This window comes from Castor canadensis, chromosome 7 (assembly GCF_047511655.1).
Source record: "Castor canadensis chromosome 7, mCasCan1.hap1v2, whole genome shotgun sequence".
Lineage (NCBI taxonomy): Eukaryota > Metazoa > Chordata > Mammalia > Rodentia > Castoridae > Castor > Castor canadensis.
In genome coordinates, this window is record NC_133392.1 from 10,916,097 (window position 1) to 10,938,207 (window position 22,111).

The window sequence follows — 22,111 nt, forward strand, 5'->3', positions numbered from 1 at the left end:
CAAACACTGCTCTGCTACATTGCTATGCCAGGGAACCCTGGCAAAGCTACTCATTCTCCCTCAGTTCCATTATAGATAAAATGAAGATAATCTTTACGGATTATGATGATGATAAAAATGAGTAGTGCTGGTAAATGTTTAATTAAAATAGTTATGCCATTCTCTTAGCAGTGTGGAATAAGTTCAATCAGTGATAATGTCTCTTTACATAGTAAAATTTACATTACACTGTACTAAAGAAGTTTTTCAACTTAACTATGCCTTCACTGGATATGGGTCAACGAACTCCTTGCTGAGAACTTTTGATGGAGATTTAGTCAAAGGTTAGACTTACATCTGGTGGAATCCGAGCACTGTCTTTCACAGAGTTTCCTTCAACAGTGAGATGATAAACTTGGCCATCATTATCAGTAAATACAAAATGCTCCCGAGCAGAGATGTTCTGACTGAGTTCAGATTTGCTTTCTGCCTCCTGCAACAAACTTTGGGATACAGAAAATAAGATATCTTCCTCACAGAGTGACCCCCAATAATAATTCATCCACAGTACAGACGCACTAGCAAGGAGGTCTAACACCATCTAAAAAAGTTTGAAACTAATCTTGCCCAGCTAATAATGGAAAAATCTAGATCACTCCCAAACAGTCAGATCATGGAAGAAAGTTTACCAGTACAGGGGGAAATAGTGATGTAAACTATTTTTTTGCTGCAGAACTCAACAGAATTGCAGCATTATACTGATCATTGCCTTTGAAGCTCTTTATTTGTAAAATTGGTGTGAATGGGGATGGCACATAAATTCAGAATCTCCAATACATTTCCTTGGATGGTTATGCTACTTTCATTTGAGTTTTAGAAGCTCAAGTTAATGAGACAGAATAGCACTAGATCAATTCACCAACAGATGCTGAGGGGTGGACTACATTGCATGTTATCAACTGCACTAAGCATAAAATAATAAAATTTAACTTTTTAGTAATCTGGGTATACATTAAACTATGAAACCAAGTATTCTCAAAAGTGGAGTCCAAGTTGCTACCACAGATGCTTTTCGATGGCACTTGTCAAGTTCCCAGCCATGATACTGATAGTACAAATGACACTGGGAGGCAACAGCAAACTGTACCTGATCACAGATGACTCAACGATACTCAGCTCTGCATCCGAGACAACAGTCTGGCGGGCCATGGCCTCTCGGGTAGCAAGCTGTTTCTTTCTCAGGCTCTTCAAGTTGTGCGATGGTGACCATTCCTGTGGAGCAAAGACAGACAATCAGCTGGACACACACTCATCATTGCCCAGGACTACCTACTATTACTGCACATGAACTGTTCTTGCTAAACGGTAGGAAAGTTTAATGGCAAACTTCCAAAAGGAAATTCTCAAGCTTTTGTTTTTACAAAATGAAAATACAATAAATTCAACTACAATACTTCCTATTCCCCACCTTGTACCTACCTCTTCTATACACAGGGTGAGAGAATCATGCTCTTTCAATCAGGGCCTGTTAGCAGGCATAGGTCCATCCAAAACTGCTTTTATGTATTTATTCCTTTATACTTCCACCTATGCCGGTGAGTTTAATCTAGTATATTTTCATATGCAAAAGTCTTTAACACAGTTATTTCACATGCATATATTTCTAAGATATCCTCTATTTTATTATGTTTTCTTTTAGAGAGAGAGTCTTGCTATATAGCCCAGGGTGCCTTGAATTCACAACCCTCCTTCCCAGCCTCCCTAGTGCTGGGACTACAGGGATGTGCCACCACACTCAGCTCTCACATGCATGTACTTCTAGTTTGTTTACATAAATAGTATTGCATTGTATACCATCCTGTTCACACTCTTCACTGCTTTTAAGATATTTAAGTCCTTCCCAGTTGTTTCTGCATGCTATATAACACTCCACAGCTGTTCTCTCAGCAAGACATCCAGATTGCTTCCAAAATCCCATGGTGACGAATAACACTGCAGTAACAATCCTTGCTAAAGTTCTTTTACAACCTCAAGCTTGGCAGCTGCAGCAGTGTCTCTGTTTGCCTAGTGATCAGTGCACAGGATTCCCACGCAGATATACCACCCACACTTGATGTTGTCAGGCTTTCCACATTTTGTTAATCTAGATGATAGATCATGGCTCTCTCACTTTGCACTTCTCTAAAAACTGATGAGCTTGAACTTTTTTACATGCTTATTGACCTTTTAGATTTCTCTGCCATTCATTAAATGTTTGCATATTTGTCCATTTTTCCATTGGGGTGCCTGTTTATTCATTGTTGATTTATAGGAATTCCTTGCTAATTTTAGACATTGGAAAATTTCATTTCAGAAAACATCTTTTTGGTCTGTTCCGGGGGCTCAATCTTATATCCTAGCTTCTTGATAGGTGGAGATCGGGAACATGGCAGTTCAAGGCCAGTCTAGACAAAAAGTTCACAAGACCCCATCTCAACTAATGGCTGAATATGATGGTACATGCCTGTCATCCCATCTATGCAGGGAAGTATAAATAGAGAATAGGAATTCAAGTCAGCCCAGACACAAAGCAAAAATAACCAATGCAAAAAAGGGCTAAGGGCACGGCTCAAGTGGTAGAACACCTACTAGCAAGTATGAGGCCCTGAGTTCAATCTCCAGTACCACTAAAAACAAAACAAAACACTCCCACAAAAACCCTAAAATCATCTTCTGTATTTAACTTTGACAACAGTATCCTTGTCAAACAGAAATCATCAATCTTGAAATAATCAAATTCACTATTTTTTCTCCTTGTTTTGAAATTCTGATGTCCTTTTTTGCCTTAGGTCACAAAAGTAACCTTCTGTATTTAGTTTTAAGTAGGAATCCAATGCTTTTGTCACTAAGGTGAGCCAGTTTTCTCAATACTGTGTACTACACAGTCTATCCATCCTCTTTGGTTTGTATGCTGCTTTACTGCTCCTAAATATTCATGGGTCTGTTTCTGAGGTCTGTATTACATCAGTACAGTTTTGGTTATTGTGTCAGCATGGCACTGGTTTTTATTTCCATGGTTTGTAATATGTACTAGGATCAGGTAGCAAGGGTCCCACCCCCACCTACACCTCCCATTAGTGACTCCTCATATTTTCAAAGATGACTTATCCATTTAGGACCTTTCTTCTTTTATAAACGTGTTTAATATGTTACTCAAAATATCCAAATGGAATTTTAACTGGAATTGTACCAATGTAGTATTAACTGACCCATCCAATTTCATAAGAGTTATCTCAAGTTATTTACATTATCTTCCCTGAACACATATTTGTTTAACAAGAAAATATATGGCAGTAATGATGTCAATTCAAGCTACAGAAAAACATCTGCCACAGACATGCACACCTAAATAAACTAATTCTTGAACTTACCAATGCAGTTATTGCAGGAAAATTTTTGGACATTTCTCTAAGAAGGGTACAAGTCCTAACATCCCATAACTCCAGGGGTTTATCCTTAAATACAATTGCCAAATATTGCCTAAAATAAACAACAACAAAAATAAACAAAATTACCAAAAACCCCCTTTTGGTAAGAACTAGTACAAATAAAAAACTAAACTCAGATGGCACATCCTGAGTGCAGGCAATTAAACCAACATGCAGCCCATGACCAAGAGTCACAGAAAGTAAAGCTCTGAGATGACCTTCAGGAGCACATACAGCCGCAACTGAGGCAAGGAGTCCAGTTCAGAAGAGTGGCCTCAATTCAAAATCCTAGTTCCATGACTTACTTAATGCTGTCGAGGCTCACTTTCTCATATCTGACATGGGAATAGTATCACCTATCTCAAAGAAATGGTATGCAGTTATGGTAAAAATTAAACAAGAAGTATCCAGATTTTTATCATTCTGCCACAAATGCCACTCTTTTCACTTTCTGTCAGGACTGGAAATATGAAATAAAGTCAATGGATGCAATTCAACAAATGTGACGCCACAGTAACCACAGCAAGGAACTAAAGACATCATCCACACACAATAGGTGGCATCAAGGAAATGTGACAAAACAAGAAGAGCCCTGGATTCAGTGTACCGAGGGACTTGGATTTTTCCACACAGGACCACTCCTGCCACTTGATAGTTATGGGGCTTCAGATAAGCCATATGACTCCTTTTTGAGTTTTATTATCTTTAAAATGGTGTTAATACCTGTCATACCTAACTCACAAAATACCATATGAATTTAAAAAAAGGACAGCATTCACAAAAGAATTTTATAAGCCATGATAGATTATACACTATGTTATACAGTTCATTATATGTATTATAAAGGCATATATATAAATAACTAATATAAGAACGTAGTAAATACTGTGGAGATTAATTTTGACAACAGGAAAAAGCACTGCAGACAGTTACAAATGTGACAAGTGACAAAAGACAGGAAAGGACAGTGTACTGGGGAACATGGTACCTTCAACACAGGGTATGTGAGAACAATTATGAAAACGACAACTAACTTGAGAATCTTGAAACACTTTAGCACTTCCCATGCATGCTCAGTTAAGCAGGACTTATTCCATAGAAAACAGTGAATCATGCTGAATGTTTTGAAGTAGAACACAACGTGATCAGTTGTTTAGGGATATGAATTTAGCAGGAGTGTACAGAGTTAAGACCAAAAGCAGGAGAGACTAGAGTCTCAAAAGTCCGAGAGATTTCTTAAACTCTTTAGTCTCAAGATTCTTTTGCACACTTAAAAATTACTGCGGACCTCCAAAGAAATTCTGTTCATGCACATTACAGCAAATGCCATTTTTCACGTTAGAGATTAAAGTTAATAAATTAATTCACTTAAAATGAAAAAATAGAAACATAAAATAATTAGCAAGATGGCAGATTTAAACCTAGCCTTACTGATAATCACACTAAATACAAATAATTTAAACACTATAATGAGAAAGCTGAGAATGTCAGATCAGTCAAACAAGCCCTAATTACATTGCATAAAGAGAACAGGTGATACACGTAGGATGGAAAATACATACCATGTAAATACTAACCAAAAGAAAGAGTGGTATACTAAAAGCAGGCGAATCTTTTCAAACAAAGAATAATATCAAAGAGAAAGAGGATCTTTCTCAATAATAAAGAAGTTAATTAATCAAAAGGACTTAACAGTGGGTGCCAGTGGCTTAAGCCAGTAATCCTACTTGGGAGGCAGAGATCCAGAGGGTTGAGGTTTGAGGACAGCCTGGGAAAATAGTTTAAGAGACCCCCATCTCCAAAATAACCAGAGCAGAATGGACTGGATGTATGGCTCAAGTGGTAGAGCACTTGCTTTGCAAGTGTCAGGCCCTCTGCTCAAACCCCAGTCCTATCAAAAGACAGTAATAATCCTAAATATGTATTTATCAAATTATAGAGCTTCAAAATACCCAAAGGAAAAACTTGAGTTCTTCAAAAGAAAATTAAATGAATCCACAACTAAAACTACAGATTTTAGCTCTCGTCTTCCAGTAAGTCATAGAATAAGCAGGCAGAAAATCAGCAGAAGACTTAACAATCAGAGAAGACTTAACAATACCAATCAACTAGGACTGACCTTTATAGAATTCTGTAACCGACAACAGTAGAAGATAGAACTTTTCACAGTGCACGTGAGACATTCCCTAAGATAGACCATATTCTGGGCCATGTAACAAATCACATTAAAATTTAAATATATAAAATATGTTCTCTGACTACAACAGAAACTAACAAATAACAGAAATGTGTATCTGGAAAAACACTTAAATAGTTTGAAGTTAAAAAATATATCTATAAATATCCTGTGATGGAAATGTTAAAATATTATGAGGTAAAGTAAAATGAAAGCACACCTTATCAAAAATTATAGGCTACTGTCCAAGTTATGGAAACAACCAAGATGCCCCACTATTGATGAACGGATCAAGAAAATGTGGTACATGTACACAATGGAATTTAACTCAGCCATGAAGAAGAATGAAATCTTATCATTTGCAGGTAAATGGATGGAACTAGAGAACATTATTCTGAGCGAGGTCAGCCAAGTTCAGAAGACCAAAAATTGTATGTTCTCCCTCACATGCAGACTTTAGATCTAGGGCAAATGCAGCAATGTGGTTGGACTGGGACCACATGACAAGGGGAGAGAACATATGGGTAATATAGAAATAGGTAGAAAACCCAAAACATGAAAGCATTTGATGTCCCCACTCCAGAGGAGCTAATACAGAAACCTTAAAGCAACAGAAGTTATCATGAGAAGGGGATCAGTAACCAGGGTAAAGATCAGTTAGAGATGAATCAACCTGGGTCATAACACGTGTACACGAAAGCAATGCTCGGAATCTTTCTGTATAGCTACCCTCAACTAGCAAAAACACTTTGTCTTATTATGCTTGTCTCTTTTCTTCAACAAAATTAGTAATAAAGGCAGAACAGGACCTGCCTGGAACTGAGGGGGAAAGGGGGGAGAGGATGGGGGAGGGGTGCAGGGGGGAGAAACAACCCAAACAATGTATGCACATGTGAATAAATGAATTAAAAAAATTACAGGCTATTGTGCTAGGCATAATGGCCCATGCCTATAATCCCTACATTCAGGAGACTGAGGCAGGACTGTCGGGCTACAATGGTGAGTTGTGAGGCTAGCCTGGACTGTATAGTGAGACCCTCAAAAAACTATAGACTACAGGGAAAAATGGTGCTTATATAGCATTAAATGTCCAGCATTTACAGTCCTGGAACACAGCAAATATTTCAGCTCTCACTACTTCTATTCAATGCTTAGCAGAGCCCTAGTCAGTGCAACCAAGCAAGAAATAAAAGGCCTACAGACTGGGAAAAAAGATGTAAAGTGTTTTTATTAGCAAATGATAAAGTTTGTACAAAATCCTGAGGAATCAACAAAGATACTACTAGAACTAATAACTAAGGTTGGCATGATGTCAAAGTTAGTATCAAAAAATTAACTATTTCAGTATAAAATAATAACTAGAAACTGAAATTTAAAAAATTCCCTTTATAGTAGCATCAAAGAAAACACAAAAATTTTTAAAATGATATGTTGAGACAAATACACTGAAAACTACGAAATACTGTTGAAAGAAATCAGGTGCCAGTGACTCATGCTGGTAATCTTAACTACTTGGGAGAATGAGATAGGAGGATTGCAGTTCGAGGCCAGTCCAGGCAAAAAGTTTCTAAGACCCCATCTTAACCAACAGCTGCGCACAGTGGTACAAGCCTGGCATTCTAATCTGAGGCTGCAATGGGGAGGATGGGGTGGTAGGGGGGATCCGGGGCTCTCTTGCTGTCAGGGATAGTGGTGAGTACCGGGTTTCCATGCTCTGTGGGGAGAGAGGCCTCCTGGCACCACCAAAGTAGCAAAGCCTGGAGCCTGGGATTCACTTAGTATGTGGTGGCAGGCTCCTGGCACTGAGTAGCAAGTTGAGGGATTTTAATCACCTGTTATCTTACCCTTGACTCAATTACAGTGCTATGACTGGCTTAGTCATTAGCAAGGTTGATGTGCTATTTCCATTTCCCGCCTAGATGGTATAAATTAGCAATAACAAATTCACTGAGTCAATGCCAGACCAGTTATTTACACAATATGTAGTGAGCCCCTTGGTGACATTATCTAAATTCAATCAGAAGAGACAATGAAAGTCACCTCATATTAATGAAAGGAACAATTCATCAAGAGGAAATATCAATCCTTAATGTATATGCACCAAACACAGAGGCATCAAATCTACCCATCTACATCAAAAAAACTCTATTGGCCATAAGAGCACAGACAGACACTAACACAGTGATAGTGGGAGACCCGAATACCACTGTCACCAATAGATAGGTCATCTAGACAAAAGATTAACAAAGAAACTTCAGAGCTACTCCATGCATTGGACCAAATAGACATGGTTGATATCTACAAAGTATTTCACTCAACAATCAGGCAATACACATTCTTTTCTGCAGTTCATGGAACTTTCTCCAAAATAGAAGATCATAGTCTAGGACACAAAGCAAGTCTCAACAAATTCAAGAAAATCAAAATAACCTCCTGCATATATCAGGATAAAATAAATAAAACTAGACTTCAACAACAAAAGAAACACCAGAAAATATTCAAACACATGGAGACTGAACAACATACTTTTCACCCATTGAAAAGTCAATGGGTGACCAAAGTAATAAGGGAAGGAATCAAAAAGTTTCTAGAATCCAATGAAAATGAAAATACAACCTACCAGAATCTGTGGGACACAGCAAAGGCCATGCTAAGGGGAAAGTTTATAGCCATAAGTGCCTATATTAAAAAAACAGAGACCTCTCAAATAAACAATCTAATCATGCACCTTAAGCTCCTAGAAAAACAAGAACAAACCAAATCCAAAACCAGCAGAGAGAAGTAACAAAGATCAGGACTGAGATAAATGAAATTGAAACCAAACAAACTATACAAAAAAAAAAAATCAATGGAACAGAAAGTTGGTTCTTTGAAAAGATTAACAAGATCAACAAACCCTGAACTGACATGACAAAATAGAGGAGGGAGAACACCCAAATTAATAAAACCAGAGATAAAAAAGGGGACATAACTACAAATACTAACAAAATCCAGAGACTCTTTAGAGAGTACTTTGAAAACTTATATTCAAGTAAACTGGAAAATCTAGATGAAACAGATAAATTCCTAGACACATGCAACCAACCAAAATCAAACCAAGAAGATATTAACCACCTAAATAGTCCTATTACATGCAATAAAATTGAAACAGTAATAAAGAGTCTCCATACAAAGAAGAACTAATACCAATACTCCTCAGACTTTTCCGGGAAATAGAAAGGGAAAGAACACTACCAGACTCATTCTATGAAGCCAGCATCAGACTCATTCTGAAATCTAATAAAGACATAACCAGAAAAGAGAATTATAGATCATTACCGTTAATGAATATAGGTGCAAAGATTCTCAAAAAAATACTGGCAAACAGAATTCAATGACACGTCAAAAAGATTATACACCATGACCAAGTCAGTTTCATTGCAGGGATGCAAGGATGGTTCAACATACGTAAATCCATAAATGTAAAACAGTACATAAACAGATGCAAGGACAAAAAACACACGATCCTCTCAATAGATCCAGAAAAGCCTTTAACAAAATCCAACACCCTTTCAGGATATAAGCTCTGAAGAAACTAGGAATAGAAAGAATGTTCCTCAACATAATAAAGGCTATATGTAATAAACCTAGAGCCAACATTATACTAAAGAGAAAACAACTAAAACTGTCCACTTTCCTCACTCCTATTCAATACACTTTGGGAATTCCTAGCCAGAGCAATAAGACAAGAACAAGAAATAAAAGGGATTCAAAAAGGGAAGAAAGAAGTCAAACTATTCCTAATTGCAGATGACATGATCCTATACCTAAGAGACCCCAAAAACTCAACTGAAAAATTACTAGAAATCATAAACTCTTTCAGCAAAGTAGCAGGATACAAAATTAACATACAGAAATCAGTAGCTTTTCTATATACCAACGGTGCACAGAATGAGAAAGAAATCAGGGAAACAATCCCATTTATAATAGCCTCAAAAATGATGAAGTACCTCAGAATAAATTTAACGAAAGAAACGAAAGACCTTTCTAATGAAAACTATAAACCACTGAAGAAAAACATTGAAGAAGACTTCAGAAAATGGAAAGACCTTCCATGCTCATAGATTGGTAGAACCAACATTTTGAAAATGGCCATACTACCAAAAGCAATCTACATGTTCAGTGCAATCCCTATCAAAATTTCAATGACATTCTGCACAGAAATAGAAAAAGCAATCGTGAAGTACATATGGAAACACAAAAGACCTCGAATAGCCAAAGCAATTCTGAGCAAGAAGTCCAATACTGGAGGCATCACAATACCCAACCTCAAACTATACTACAGAGTCCTAACAATAAACAGCATGGTATTAACACAAAAACAGACAGGAAGACCAATGGATCAGAACAGAAGATCCAGACATAAGCCCATACATCTACAGCCAGCTGATCTTCGACAAAGGAGCCCAAAACACATGATGGAGAAAAGACAGCCTCTTCAACAAATGTTGCTGGGAAAACTGGATTTTCACATGCAAAAGGACTGAAACTAGATCCCTGTCTTTCACCCTGTACCAAAATCAATTCAAAATGGATCAAAGCCTTTAATATAAGGCCTGAAACTTTGAAACAATTTTCCAAGAGGCAGTAGGAAATATACTAGAACAGACAGGTAGAAGGAACTGCTTCCTAAACAGAACTCCAAAGGTTCAGCATCTAAGTGAAACAATGAACAAATGGTACTGCATCAAACTAAAGAGCTTCCGCACAGCAAAAGAAACAATCACCACACTCAAGAGCCAGCCAACAGTATGGGAGAAAATCTTTGCCAGCTATTCATATGACAAGGGACTAATATCCAGAATCTACAGGGAACTCAAAAAACTCAGCCTGCAAAGAATCAATACCCCAGAGAAAAAATGGGCACACAAATTAAATAGGCAATTCTCAAAGGACAAAGTACAAATGGCTAGTAAATACACGAAGAAGTGTTTAACTTCCCTGGTTATAAAAGAGATGTAACTCAAAACAACATTTAGATTTCATCTCATCCCAGTTAGAATGCCCAGAATAAAGGGTAATAACAACAAATGCTGGTGAGGATGTGGCAAAACAGGAACCCTTATACACTGCTGGTGGGAATGCGAATTAGTACAACCACTATGGAAAACAGTATGGAGATTCCTCAAAAAACTAGAGATAGAACTGTCATACGATCCAGTGATACCACTCCTAGGCATCTACACAAAAGAACATAAAACAGGATACAGTAGAGATGCCAGTACACCAATGTTCATTGCAGCACTATTCACAATAGCTAAGCTCTGGAAACAACCCAGATGCCCTACAACTGATGAGTGGATCAAGAAATTGTGGTATACATTCACAATGGAGTATTACTCAGCCAGAAGGAATAACGACATGGTGTTTTAAGGTAAATGGATGCAATTGGAGGACATCATGTTAAGTGAAGTTAGCCAGGATCACAAACACAAAAGATGCACGTTTTCTCTCATACATGGAAGGTAGGTCCAAAGATAAACATATACACAAAAACAAACATGATCATATACAAACTCAGTTGTAGAACATGTTTGTTGACAGTATAACTACACTATGGAACTTGGGGAAAGAGAGAAAGGAAAAGAGAATGATACAGCAACAGTAATATCTCACACCACAAGATGTGAAGGTAGAAGGATGTGTACCAAAAGATATTGAAAAATGGGGGGTGGGAGGTAAAGGGGTAAAGGAGAGTATTCGAAGGTATTGAACAGACCAAAGTAAAGCTCACCCACAGAGGGCATACACTGAGACACCCCTCTGAACGTCAACTCAAATATTAATTACAAAAACGAGGACTTAAAATAGACACAGTATGTATGTGTTGGGGGGTACTAGTGGGAGGAGGAGGGTGAAGGAAGGAGATTAAGGTGACAGTATATGGTTGATGGACTTCATATACCTATATGAAACAGAACTAGAAAACCTCTTGCAATTGCTTTAAGTGTGGGGAGGAGCGGGCTGAGGGGGAGAGACGCTGGGGGCAATGCAACTAATGTACAATATAAGAATATGCGGAATTATCACTATGAACCCTCCCCCCCCCCGTATCATGAATATATCCTAACAAAAATTTACTGAAAAAAGAGAAATTCTATGTATATTTTAGCATATTCCCACTACCTTAAAAATTAAAAGTAAGGTAATTATAACACCATAGATTTACACTTACTTCAAGTGAGATACTTTAATCATTTCAATGGGTGATTCATCGTTGCCACGTTCACCACGAAAAGCAATGCTCCTACCTTTGAAGTGTAAATATTAAAGAAAATGTAAAACAGCACATAAAGCATGTGAGAAATAAAAGCCACACCAATGCAATCTGTCCTGTCCCTTTCACTCATCCATTTGCTTCTAAGTTCTTTCTAATAATTACATTTAAAAATACTCCCAAAATACAAGGTATCAATAATATGTTACTTATATTCAAATATCTATTCTATAAAAAGACATTTTCATTTTAGTTTCTTAAATTCTATAATTCAATTTTAGAGATTTAGAAATATCACTTTCTAAATTTTTAAGGTTTCTGCTCACTATAAATATTACTAGTATATTTAAATATAAAACACCTCATGTTTCCAAAAACTAGCCAGTATTTATTGGTATGTGGGAGAAAAATTCTTGAAACAGGTGTTTAGTATTTCTTGTCCCATGTGCAAAACATTAAAATATTTTTAACATATTCCTACCAAAATGTCTTTTTAAACTGAAATTAGAGAACTAAAACTAGAGTGATTATGTATGTTATTCAGGAATCAAAAGAAGCAAAATGGTTTTCTGTGAATAAGAACACGTAAATTCTACCTTTGAACACATGGATGTGAACATTTTTTTCCTAGACTCTTATTTACATTAAACGCAAGGGACAACATAACCAACTCAAAGACAAGTGGACACTAAGTGTGCCCCGTTGCAGCCAAGTGGAACTAACTAGGGTCACTAACATTCCCCAAACCCCTCTGCCCTGTACTGGCTCTGCTGGTTTACTGCTTTCCTTAGAGGATCTCACTATAAAAGTCTACAAAAGTGAACTTGAAATGTTCCACTTAAGAAAGTCAACAACTATCACGAAAAGCATTTGTTCTTCAAAAACAATCTATGAAAGACAGACTTATCTAACAGTTCTAAAGTTAGACCTACTGGAAAAAAACACACAGGGATATTTTCTCATACTTCATCCTGGGATCTGTGTCACTGGGAGAAGCGGGGCCAGCATGTTAGCAAAGCAGGGATCTGGGGCTCAGGGTGACTGGCAGGTCATTTCCTGAGACTAGAGCGAATCTGGACTAAAGGAGGGGTGAATGAAACAACTGCGTCTTTGAGAGCTTAGAAACACATATCGACAATATGAGAAAAACGGCTGCAAACCGGGTTTGTGACACACATACATGTTATTATTTAAAATCATCTATGTATATTCATTTTACTACATTATTTTAAAGAAACTCACCTAATTTGTTTAAAAAAAAAAACCTATCTGAAATCATTGTCTATACAAAAAAAAAAAACTTTAAAGTCTCACTATCCAAGTCCTTTATTTTGAAACTCACTGGGCTGTATATTTTAAATAATGCTGAGCAAGTTTTATTGGACTATTTTCTATTTTAAAGACTTCAAACTTCCACATGAAGTGTCCCTATCCAGTCAGTCAGCCAATTATCAAAAGTTTAAATGTGAGCATTTAAAAACTATCTTTAACCTATACTGTTTTGAAGGGTTTCCTACAAAGGCCCAAACTTTAAACAGAGAATTTAAAAGTCTAACTCAAAGAGTTATTTTAAAATGGGCTTTTAGATACATGTAAAACACTGTACTTAAAGTAGATGGCATCACTGTTTTTATGAACCCAACTGTTTCACCTAGTGCCATTCCATTTTACCTTGGATACGTGTTAATGGTATTTCCACACAAACAATAAGAAGACTTTTCTAGGGAAATCATTACAGAAGCAAAGAATGGACACAAAAACACAGACTGCAAGAGTAACTCCAAGGTCCAAGGAAGCACTCTGGAACATGTTTTATAAAGAGAGCAGCATCTTCAGTCAATATGACTAACCATTTTCAATCTTTTAATCTAGATTTACAGACCTGTTGGAAGATCAACCAGCTGAAGTTCATTTCTCACTAAACCCATATTGTTTGGTGTTGAGGTAGCAAAAGAAAGAAAACTGGTCAAACTTGTCCATTCAATACCCCTAGAAATTAAAAAAAGATTAATCTAATACCTTTTTTATTTGACAAGTTTATCTGAAAAATCAGGTTTTTCTTTGACCTAATTTTATTACACAAATTAAAAATAATATTATTACCTTTTGAGACATTATCATACATTCTGACACACATGAAATTATTTCTAATTAAAACTTTATCTCCAAGTGTAATGACAAGATAGTTTAATTATCAGAATTCATACCATTATTAAAATAACTATAGCAAATTGGCCAGGGAGAGTCACATTGGAGCATTTTTCTGGAATCCAACGGCTTAAAAATAAGTGGTATAGAAGTATTCTGAACAAAATCCTTAAAGTTGTGTACACTTAGTAATTTTACGAAATTTTATCAAAATACCTAGTTGGTTAGGAAGCAGAAATTCCTAGAGCAAAGAATACAACCTGAGCTGTTAAGATCAGAAAGTGGATGATAGCTGCAAATGCCACAGCAATTACAGAAAAGCACAAAACAAGTCTCGAAAAGAAGGACACATCTGACAACACAGCAAACCATGACCTGAAAGCCCTGGGAATCTGATTAATGTGGGTACTGACCAGAGGTGATGGCATGTTTTTCATACTAACAGGCTCTGCACTGCTTACCGGCACAGAGGCTGGCTGAGAGGGAAGTCTAAATCTCAGTTCCATCGAAACTGCTCATCAGCATTTACAGGACCGCCATTTCCAAAAACACATTGTTTATGGCTGCCCTCGTAACACAGCAGCAGCATCAAGTAGGTGTGACAGAAAGTTTATGGCCTAAAATCCTAAGCCTAAAACATTTACTTTTGAGGCCTTACTGATACCTGACTTTGTTTATTCATTTCTAGACCAACATGAACGCAATGGTTAGATTTGGCATGGAACACTGCTTTTCTGTCTCTCTCATTTGCCCAACCAGTACGATGGCTTCCTACATCATACCAACACCTCTTTGTGGCTTTCAAGGGCATCCAGCCATTTGCCTGATCCTATTTAACCTAGTTTCCCATTCCATGGTCTGAACCTTATCTGTTTTTTAACTAGAGGAGTTGTCCTCACTAATCCCTGTGCACCCACCTATTTGTCTTTTGGCATAGGGGCAAACACAACCCAAAGTGAGCTACAAATAATAGTTGCAACAGCTGGCAGTTGCTCTCATCATACAGGATTATAACCATTTAAACTTAAAGTTATGTCCAAACCTGGAACGACCTCCCTCTTTCCCTCTTCAAATACTACTGGACTGAAGTCCTGGTTCCACACTGCTCCCTGCATCTCATTTGCTAGACAGGCACACAGAAAGCACTATATACTGGCAATCATCGTAATTATTACCCTTCTTCAAGAGCTAACTCCAGCCCTATTTTCTTCATTAGACCGCCCCATTAACTAAACTCAAATACACCTACAATGAACACCTTACAAATTTGGTTAATTATTCAGTAGAAAAGTTCATTGTCTCACTTCTCCTTTCTTTCTCCTAACATGTAACAGTGTTCAACTTTTCTACAGCAAACAAAAGAACAAAGGAATGTCTTTGGACATTCTGGCAGCTTCAATCAAATTTGTTTGTCCACAGAAATCCTAAGACTCACCTTCCAGATCTTGTTGCTAGAATCTGAATAAATTATTAATTATCTCTGGACACTAGTAATTCTGGCCTCCCACTCATCATTCATCACATTTGAAATTTTATGTTAAATACCCAGTATGTGCTAGTGACTGCTAGGCACTGGAAATGCAGCTGTAAATGAAAGATGGTATAACTACTCTACTTCTAAGAGCTTGCATCTAGCAGAAAAGAGGTGTGTATTTTGCATTACTTACTATAAAAAAGACTGGTGCAGAGCTGAACAAGAGCTGTCAGTGTAAGAGTTACCCATGATCAGATCTCGGGGCCCAACCAGGGAACAGTTAAAGGTAAGGAAGACTGTTAAAGCTGAGACCCAGAGGTCAACTGGCATTTTAATCTAGGCCTGACCAACTGAGGCAATAGTGTGAGTGGCTGAAAAACACCGTGCAAGGTGGTAATTGTGTGTGCATGTGTATGCGTTTTGCTGGAATGGAACCCAGGGTCTCACACATGCTAGACATGCACTCTACTACTGAGCTACCCCCAACCCCAGACTCTCTGAAAGGAGGCAACATGTTGGGTCTCTCCAGCCATGGACAGTACTCATAAGTTTAGATTAAACGAATGATGTCCAAGAAAAGCCTAGTACTCCTTATATGCATTAGTAGCGTGCATATTCACAGAAGTGCTCTCCTCTGTTCACAAATGTTCCAGTGCACAGGATATAACAAGACTGCAGCGAATGCTCATCTGTCAACCAGCAGCTGCTGCTTTGAACAGATTATAGCAGCAGCTTACATATGAAGAAAGTAAAAATCATGCTGGACTTCAAAGTGGATTCGGTAAGAAGGGGATTATTTCTTTGAAGTAAAGAATGAATTTTTGTCAAACATAAGTTTGAGGTGAGCTCCACACTATTAGCAGGATGAGGACAGCCATAACTTACACTAAGGTATCTAAAAGACAAAGAACTGCAGCTCTTTTATGCTTTAGAATTTTTTGTTTCTTTTGGCAGGATTCTCACCCATTGAAACAGCTATAACTTCAGAAGCTATCCTCAGGTACCTGGCATTCTGATTCCTATGGGCTCATAAGCCAGGTTTGTTGACTATCTACTGGGGATCTTACAAAGGCTACTTGTCAACATGGGGGGTAGGAGTAGGGTACAAGGACACAATTCTGAAAGGCCTTAACATTCTAAGATTCTTCTGCAAGTTTACAAGTCAAAAAAACAGATCATTTTATTTTCTACAAATCACTCAGTGTAATCAAAGGAATGCTGTCGATCAATGCTTTTATAGACATATAAACTGTTAATTTTTGATATCCAAAATAGTAGTATTTTAAACTGGACAAACACAAATAATCTAAGAAAATTAACATGCACCACTCTGCTTTGTTGCTTCTAGGTATCTTCCACTAGATTATAAGCCTCAAAGGCTCTGTCTACAGCCTTACATGAGATGCTCAACAGACATTCGTAAAGCATCCCTGATTAAAACATCGTAATTTTAAAGAAGCACACCCATGTAACTGTCTGCAACAGCACAGCTGTATACATATGTGTATACATAAGATTCACATACAAAGAAAACAACTTCTAAAAGTTAGCCTTAATTTGCATATAAAAATATAGAATGCATTGGGTTTGCTAATAATCAGTTCAGAAGTTTTTATAACACACCTGTGAATCGTTGTAATGGTTTTTAATTGAAATGCTAAAATTGCATTAATTGAAATACAAAAGACAATAGGATTTTAGCATCCTCTTGGGCAACATCCCTGAATGTAAAGTAAGTGTCAGTTAAGAGGAAAAAATTCTATGAGATATGGAGCATCCATGTATGATTGTATTAATACTTAATCCATAAAACAAGCACTGCTTAAATGGAGAGTTTTGAATGCTTGGTGTTAGCCCTAAAAGAAAACACTATACAAGAGGCAGGGGGTAAAACAGCAGAAATGAAGAGAAGCTATGAGCAGAGGCAGCAAAGGCTATTAGAAGTGCCAGAATAGCAACTGTAGCCCTGTCACAGAGAAGACAAGACAAGCCCAGTCTAATAAGACACTAAACAAATGCCTGTGCTGCTAGACCCCAGATCCAGTGCTTTTGAAGAAATTCCAGCTCAATGTAGGTGTATTTGGGAAGACACAGGAGGGCACAGCACAATAGTCTTGTGGGATGTACGACAAACAATGCATTTGAAAGAGTAAGGCAAAGATTTCCATTACAATCAGAAGTTGTGATACTCAAAGGGTGGACCCTTCCCATCTAGAAAATGCATTTGCTCAGAATAGCATTTTCACTAACAGTCTGCCAAAAACTTTCATGTACACATATGGCTAGATGGACAGGACATAGAAAATGGCCTTTCTTACACTCTCATTAAAAGATCACCCAAACTACTAGAAATTTGCATGATATATGTGTAATTTCACAGTCTGTCAAAAAGACAGGGCAAAAAAGCAAACCAGCCTTGCAGTCAGCATCACAATGCTGTGCAGCAGAAAGCAAGGGCACTCTGCTGCCAGCGGAGCATTCTCATGATGTCTCTGCACACACAGCACGTGTCTCGAAATCAAAGAATAAATGCTAATCAACTTTGGGCCGTTCCTAATGGTGTCCAAACAAAGACATAATTAAGATTAATTAACAATTAAAATTACTTTATTCAAGTTTGTCATGAGCAGTCCTACTGCTGTGATGGATCTTCATCCAACTAAACCTGAACAAGGCAACACAGTGACTTCCAGTGAGACAATAACCTGGTCTTTAGGAAAAATAAACAATATACAGCAATAAAAACTGCTTACGTCCTTCACAAGGAGGCAATTAGCACTCATCCTTGATTAGCACTCCATTAGTTGGAAATGCATATTTATTATTTGAACTTTTCAGGCAAATAATCACAGCTGTAGATACTGCTGCAGAGTACTCAGTGTAGAAAAAGTCTATGAGAACTTTTTTCTTGTATTATGTTTTTTATCTCAACATCACAGCAGCATACTCACTTGACTTCACATGAGTGGACACTTAACTCCTTGTGTAGCAGACCATTGTTTAGGTGGTATACCAGGACAGAACCATTACTTGTACCTACCAAAATGATGTACAGAAGGCATTAATTATGAGGGAGTGCTCAGTCTTTCCAACAAGTCTTTTTTCTAGAGTATAAACGTTTTACATTTATCTTTTATGAAAGGGACCCAACTATGTGTTTTAAAGAAAAGAACGCATTTCCATTATTCTCCTTCACAAAAGTGAGCCTACTCTCATATGCTCTAAAATCTCACCTAACTCCAGGGATAGATCTTCAGTGAAAGATTTAAAACCAGAATCAACATAGACAGCAATTTGAAAAGGCACTTTCCTAAGCTTCCCTATACATAGGAGTTTACAAATTTTGAGGTTCAGAATGTTTATTATAGTCTTCAGAAAGGCCACCTAGGTGAGCTCATTAACCACCTCTTTCTATTTTTTTAAATTTTTGTTTTCTCTCATTATATAGTCAAGACAAGATAATAAAGTATGGTGGTAAAATGTGATTTCTGCAGTTAAAGAAGCCTGGGTCATCCCTGACTCTGTACTTCCTGGGTGAGTTACGTGCCCAATGCTAACCCTGTGTTTTCACCTGTTAGAGATGAAATAAGATGACATATGTAAAGCACTCAGTGTAAAGCACTTGGCACAAAGCAAGCACTTGGCCATGAGCACTAACTTGGTTAACTATGCGGTCCTATTATCACCACAGTGAAGAGTTCATAGTCACTCCATTCCTAAAGTTTTGGTGGTCTCAAGCTGTATGGCTGAAGCTTAAGCAGAAAACATATGACTCACTTGAGGAGTTCTACTCTCTAAAAGGTTTTACGAGCTAAGCTAGAAGAGTGAACAGTATAATTGTTTGGACAGTCATTTTTTCAGTGTACGATTTAAAAGGATGAATGGAGTCAGACAAACTAATGAAATGGAAGTAAAAATGATAGACAAATTCTAATTTTAGCTTATTTGTTCAAAAAAGCTCCAGAAAATCTTCTAAATAGCTCTTCTAGGAAAGTACACTTGATAGCTGCTTACACTTATCATCTAGCTCATAAAAACAACTCTGGTACTGAAAATCACTAAAAATTTTCAATGAACAGACCTTCTTAACAGTCAAGTGATTCTTGCAGTCAAACCTATGATCTAATATCCTAGGACCACAAGAAAAATGAACTGCTTATCTTTCCTTGTGTGACATTGCAAAACTTTAGGCACTTATATTTCTTACTTTTGTTTTGCTGTAATAAAGTCAGTAAATGATGACATTTACTATGAGTGAGAACTTATTCAATAATGGAAATCACAGGATTTAATATAACTCTTATTATATAACTGTAGCAACAAGAATTTTCCTCAAGAAACTGAAAAAAATCCCAATTGACAAGTTAGGTAGTTAGGTACACTGACATGTGCACTGATGAGTCCTAACTAAAACCTGTAAAATGTTAAAGATGAATCAATCGATGTTAAGGTAAAAATTAAATACTTACCTGAATTTTTATAAATCTGGACATATGCACACACAAACTATTGATTCTTCAAATGAAGACCACTTTCACAAGACAACCACAAATAATTAAAAAACAAACAAACAGGAAAATACCCAAAGAATACCTAAAGGAGCTGTTATATTCAGGAGTCAGCCATTAAGCTGAGACATGTTGGCTACAAAATAAATGTGGTCAGGTTTCAGTTAGGAAAAAAGAAAAAGAATCACAAGTCACATGTTTGTAGACTTGGGGAGAAAGCCAGAAGTCAATCAATAGCATCTTAAGAAGATACGTTCAATATTTCAAATAAATAAACTATTGAAAAAATATTTAGAGAAATATATGTACTTAAGAACAAACTAAATTTTGGTATTCTCTGCAAAGGAAGTTAGGTTCATACCACTGCTATGAAATTAATGTGATAGCAAGTCAAAGCCCAGACAAACTTTTCTATCTGTAACAGAAAAATAATGCCATTTCAAACCAAAAAGCAAATATATTTATGGGGATCACAGCCTACTTAAACAACATTACTACACAATTTTTAGCAAATAAAGAACATATTATTAAACTATTAATTATGACTACCTTGTTAACAAAAGATCCAATACAAAATGACATATGCAGAAAGACCAGGGAGGTACTGGGGAGGTCCAAGAAAAGAGAAACGTGACTGTCAAATCTTGCACAGGTAAGTTTCACTGTGATTAAAAATGTTTCAATATGGGTATCTGTATGAGTTCACTCAGCCCATTCCTTCTTTTAAAGAATTCTCAAAAAGAATAAAGGCTTTTCTCTAAACATAATATAAAATGAGCCAAAAAAACAGCAGGTCAAACACTCACCAACAGCAAGCAGTGGCTGATACATCTTGATGTTTTTTGTGGTCAGCGGTGGGCACATACGAAGGGCAAACTGAGGGGAGGGCAGTCCTGAAAGCAGTCCTGTTAGCAGAAATTTGAGGTGCACTTCCTGCAGAGTGGAACCTTTGGGATGCTCCTCCCCAGCAATTGCGCTTTGCCCTGATTTGTCATCAAAAAACAAAATATTAATTATAAGGGGATGCTGATCTTAAAGGTCAGAAGAGACTTTTCAGTGGACATGTTCAACAGGCTTAGAAGCCAGGGTGTGATGTGTCACTCTAGTGGCCAAAGCAAGCAGGGCCACATGGCTCTGTACATGGCTACAGGACTTAAATTTCATCATTAACACCTCGAAGGACAGATAGCTCCCAAATACTGCTATGCAGAATTCAGGGACCTAAATCTAAGAAACATGGTTTCACCAAAGTTCCTGTATGAGGGCACTAAACAGAGGCTGCAAAACAAGCAAAGCTGGAGTAGAGACCTTTTCATGCTATATCACATTTCCATCGTATGGCCTCTCGTTCTTACTCTGTAAGAACAATCAAAGGACTCACTGATGACTTCTAACAGGAAGTCTTCATGCACTGACATAGTTACAAAATTTAAAGTTTGTAATTTCTGTGTATGTAAGTACATAAAATAAGATATATTACATGTTTTAACAAATAACATATAATATATAAACTGTCACTGTAGGTCATTGAGTCTCAAATGACATTATTTTCATATGCATTGCTTATACATAGGTTACCATGTCTCAAACTAAAAAAGATGACTCCAGTAAAAACCATTCTAACAAAATGTGAATATAGAAAATACAAAAACATTAAGACTGTTCACTAAAAAGGCATACAACTTTCCTTCCTACAGACCACTATTAAATGTTGGGATTAATATGCCAACAGAACATAATAAAGTAGGTGGGAGTGAATTTACAAGTACACACACCAAACATATGCACAAATATATATCTGCATATGTATGTATACACACATCCAAAGAATCATATATATGCATATTATGAAAAATAAATATAAATTACTGTGTGGGTGATAGGACTATGAATATAATCCTTTGAGTCTATGAAGTTGTTTTAGTAATGTGATTTTGAAATCTATAAAACATACAGAAAAAATAGGTATCAATTTAATCTAATTAAAATATCCCTTAGGATTGGCCCTGTAATTGATACTGATCTCTGCTTACTTTGGCAACATTAGATGGAATATTAAGGAAAGGGAAGTTCAGAAGGTAGGTACCACATACACATATGTGT

General features: G+C 37.0%; 1 protein-coding gene across 2 annotated transcripts in view; it reads right to left on the reverse strand.

The window, feature by feature from the left end:
- The window catches only part of Wdr11 (WD repeat domain 11), a 57,557-nt gene that overhangs the window by 16,986 nt on the left and 18,460 nt on the right, over positions 1-22,111 (reverse strand). The window contains exons 10-16 of one of the 2 annotated variants that reach the window (XM_074078191.1): positions 20,815-20,991; positions 18,452-18,536; positions 13,761-13,867; positions 11,837-11,912; positions 3,390-3,498; positions 1,127-1,251; positions 335-482 (exon numbers count right to left, since the gene is read on the reverse strand). In XM_074078191.1, coding sequence (XP_073934292.1) covers positions 335-482; positions 1,127-1,251; positions 3,390-3,498; positions 11,837-11,912; positions 13,761-13,867; positions 18,452-18,536; positions 20,815-20,991 — 827 coding nt within the window. The remainder of the gene's footprint in view (positions 1-334; positions 483-1,126; positions 1,252-3,389; positions 3,499-11,836; positions 11,913-13,760; positions 13,868-18,451; positions 18,537-20,814; positions 20,992-22,111) is intronic. The other variant, XM_074078192.1, reaches the window with a different exon arrangement.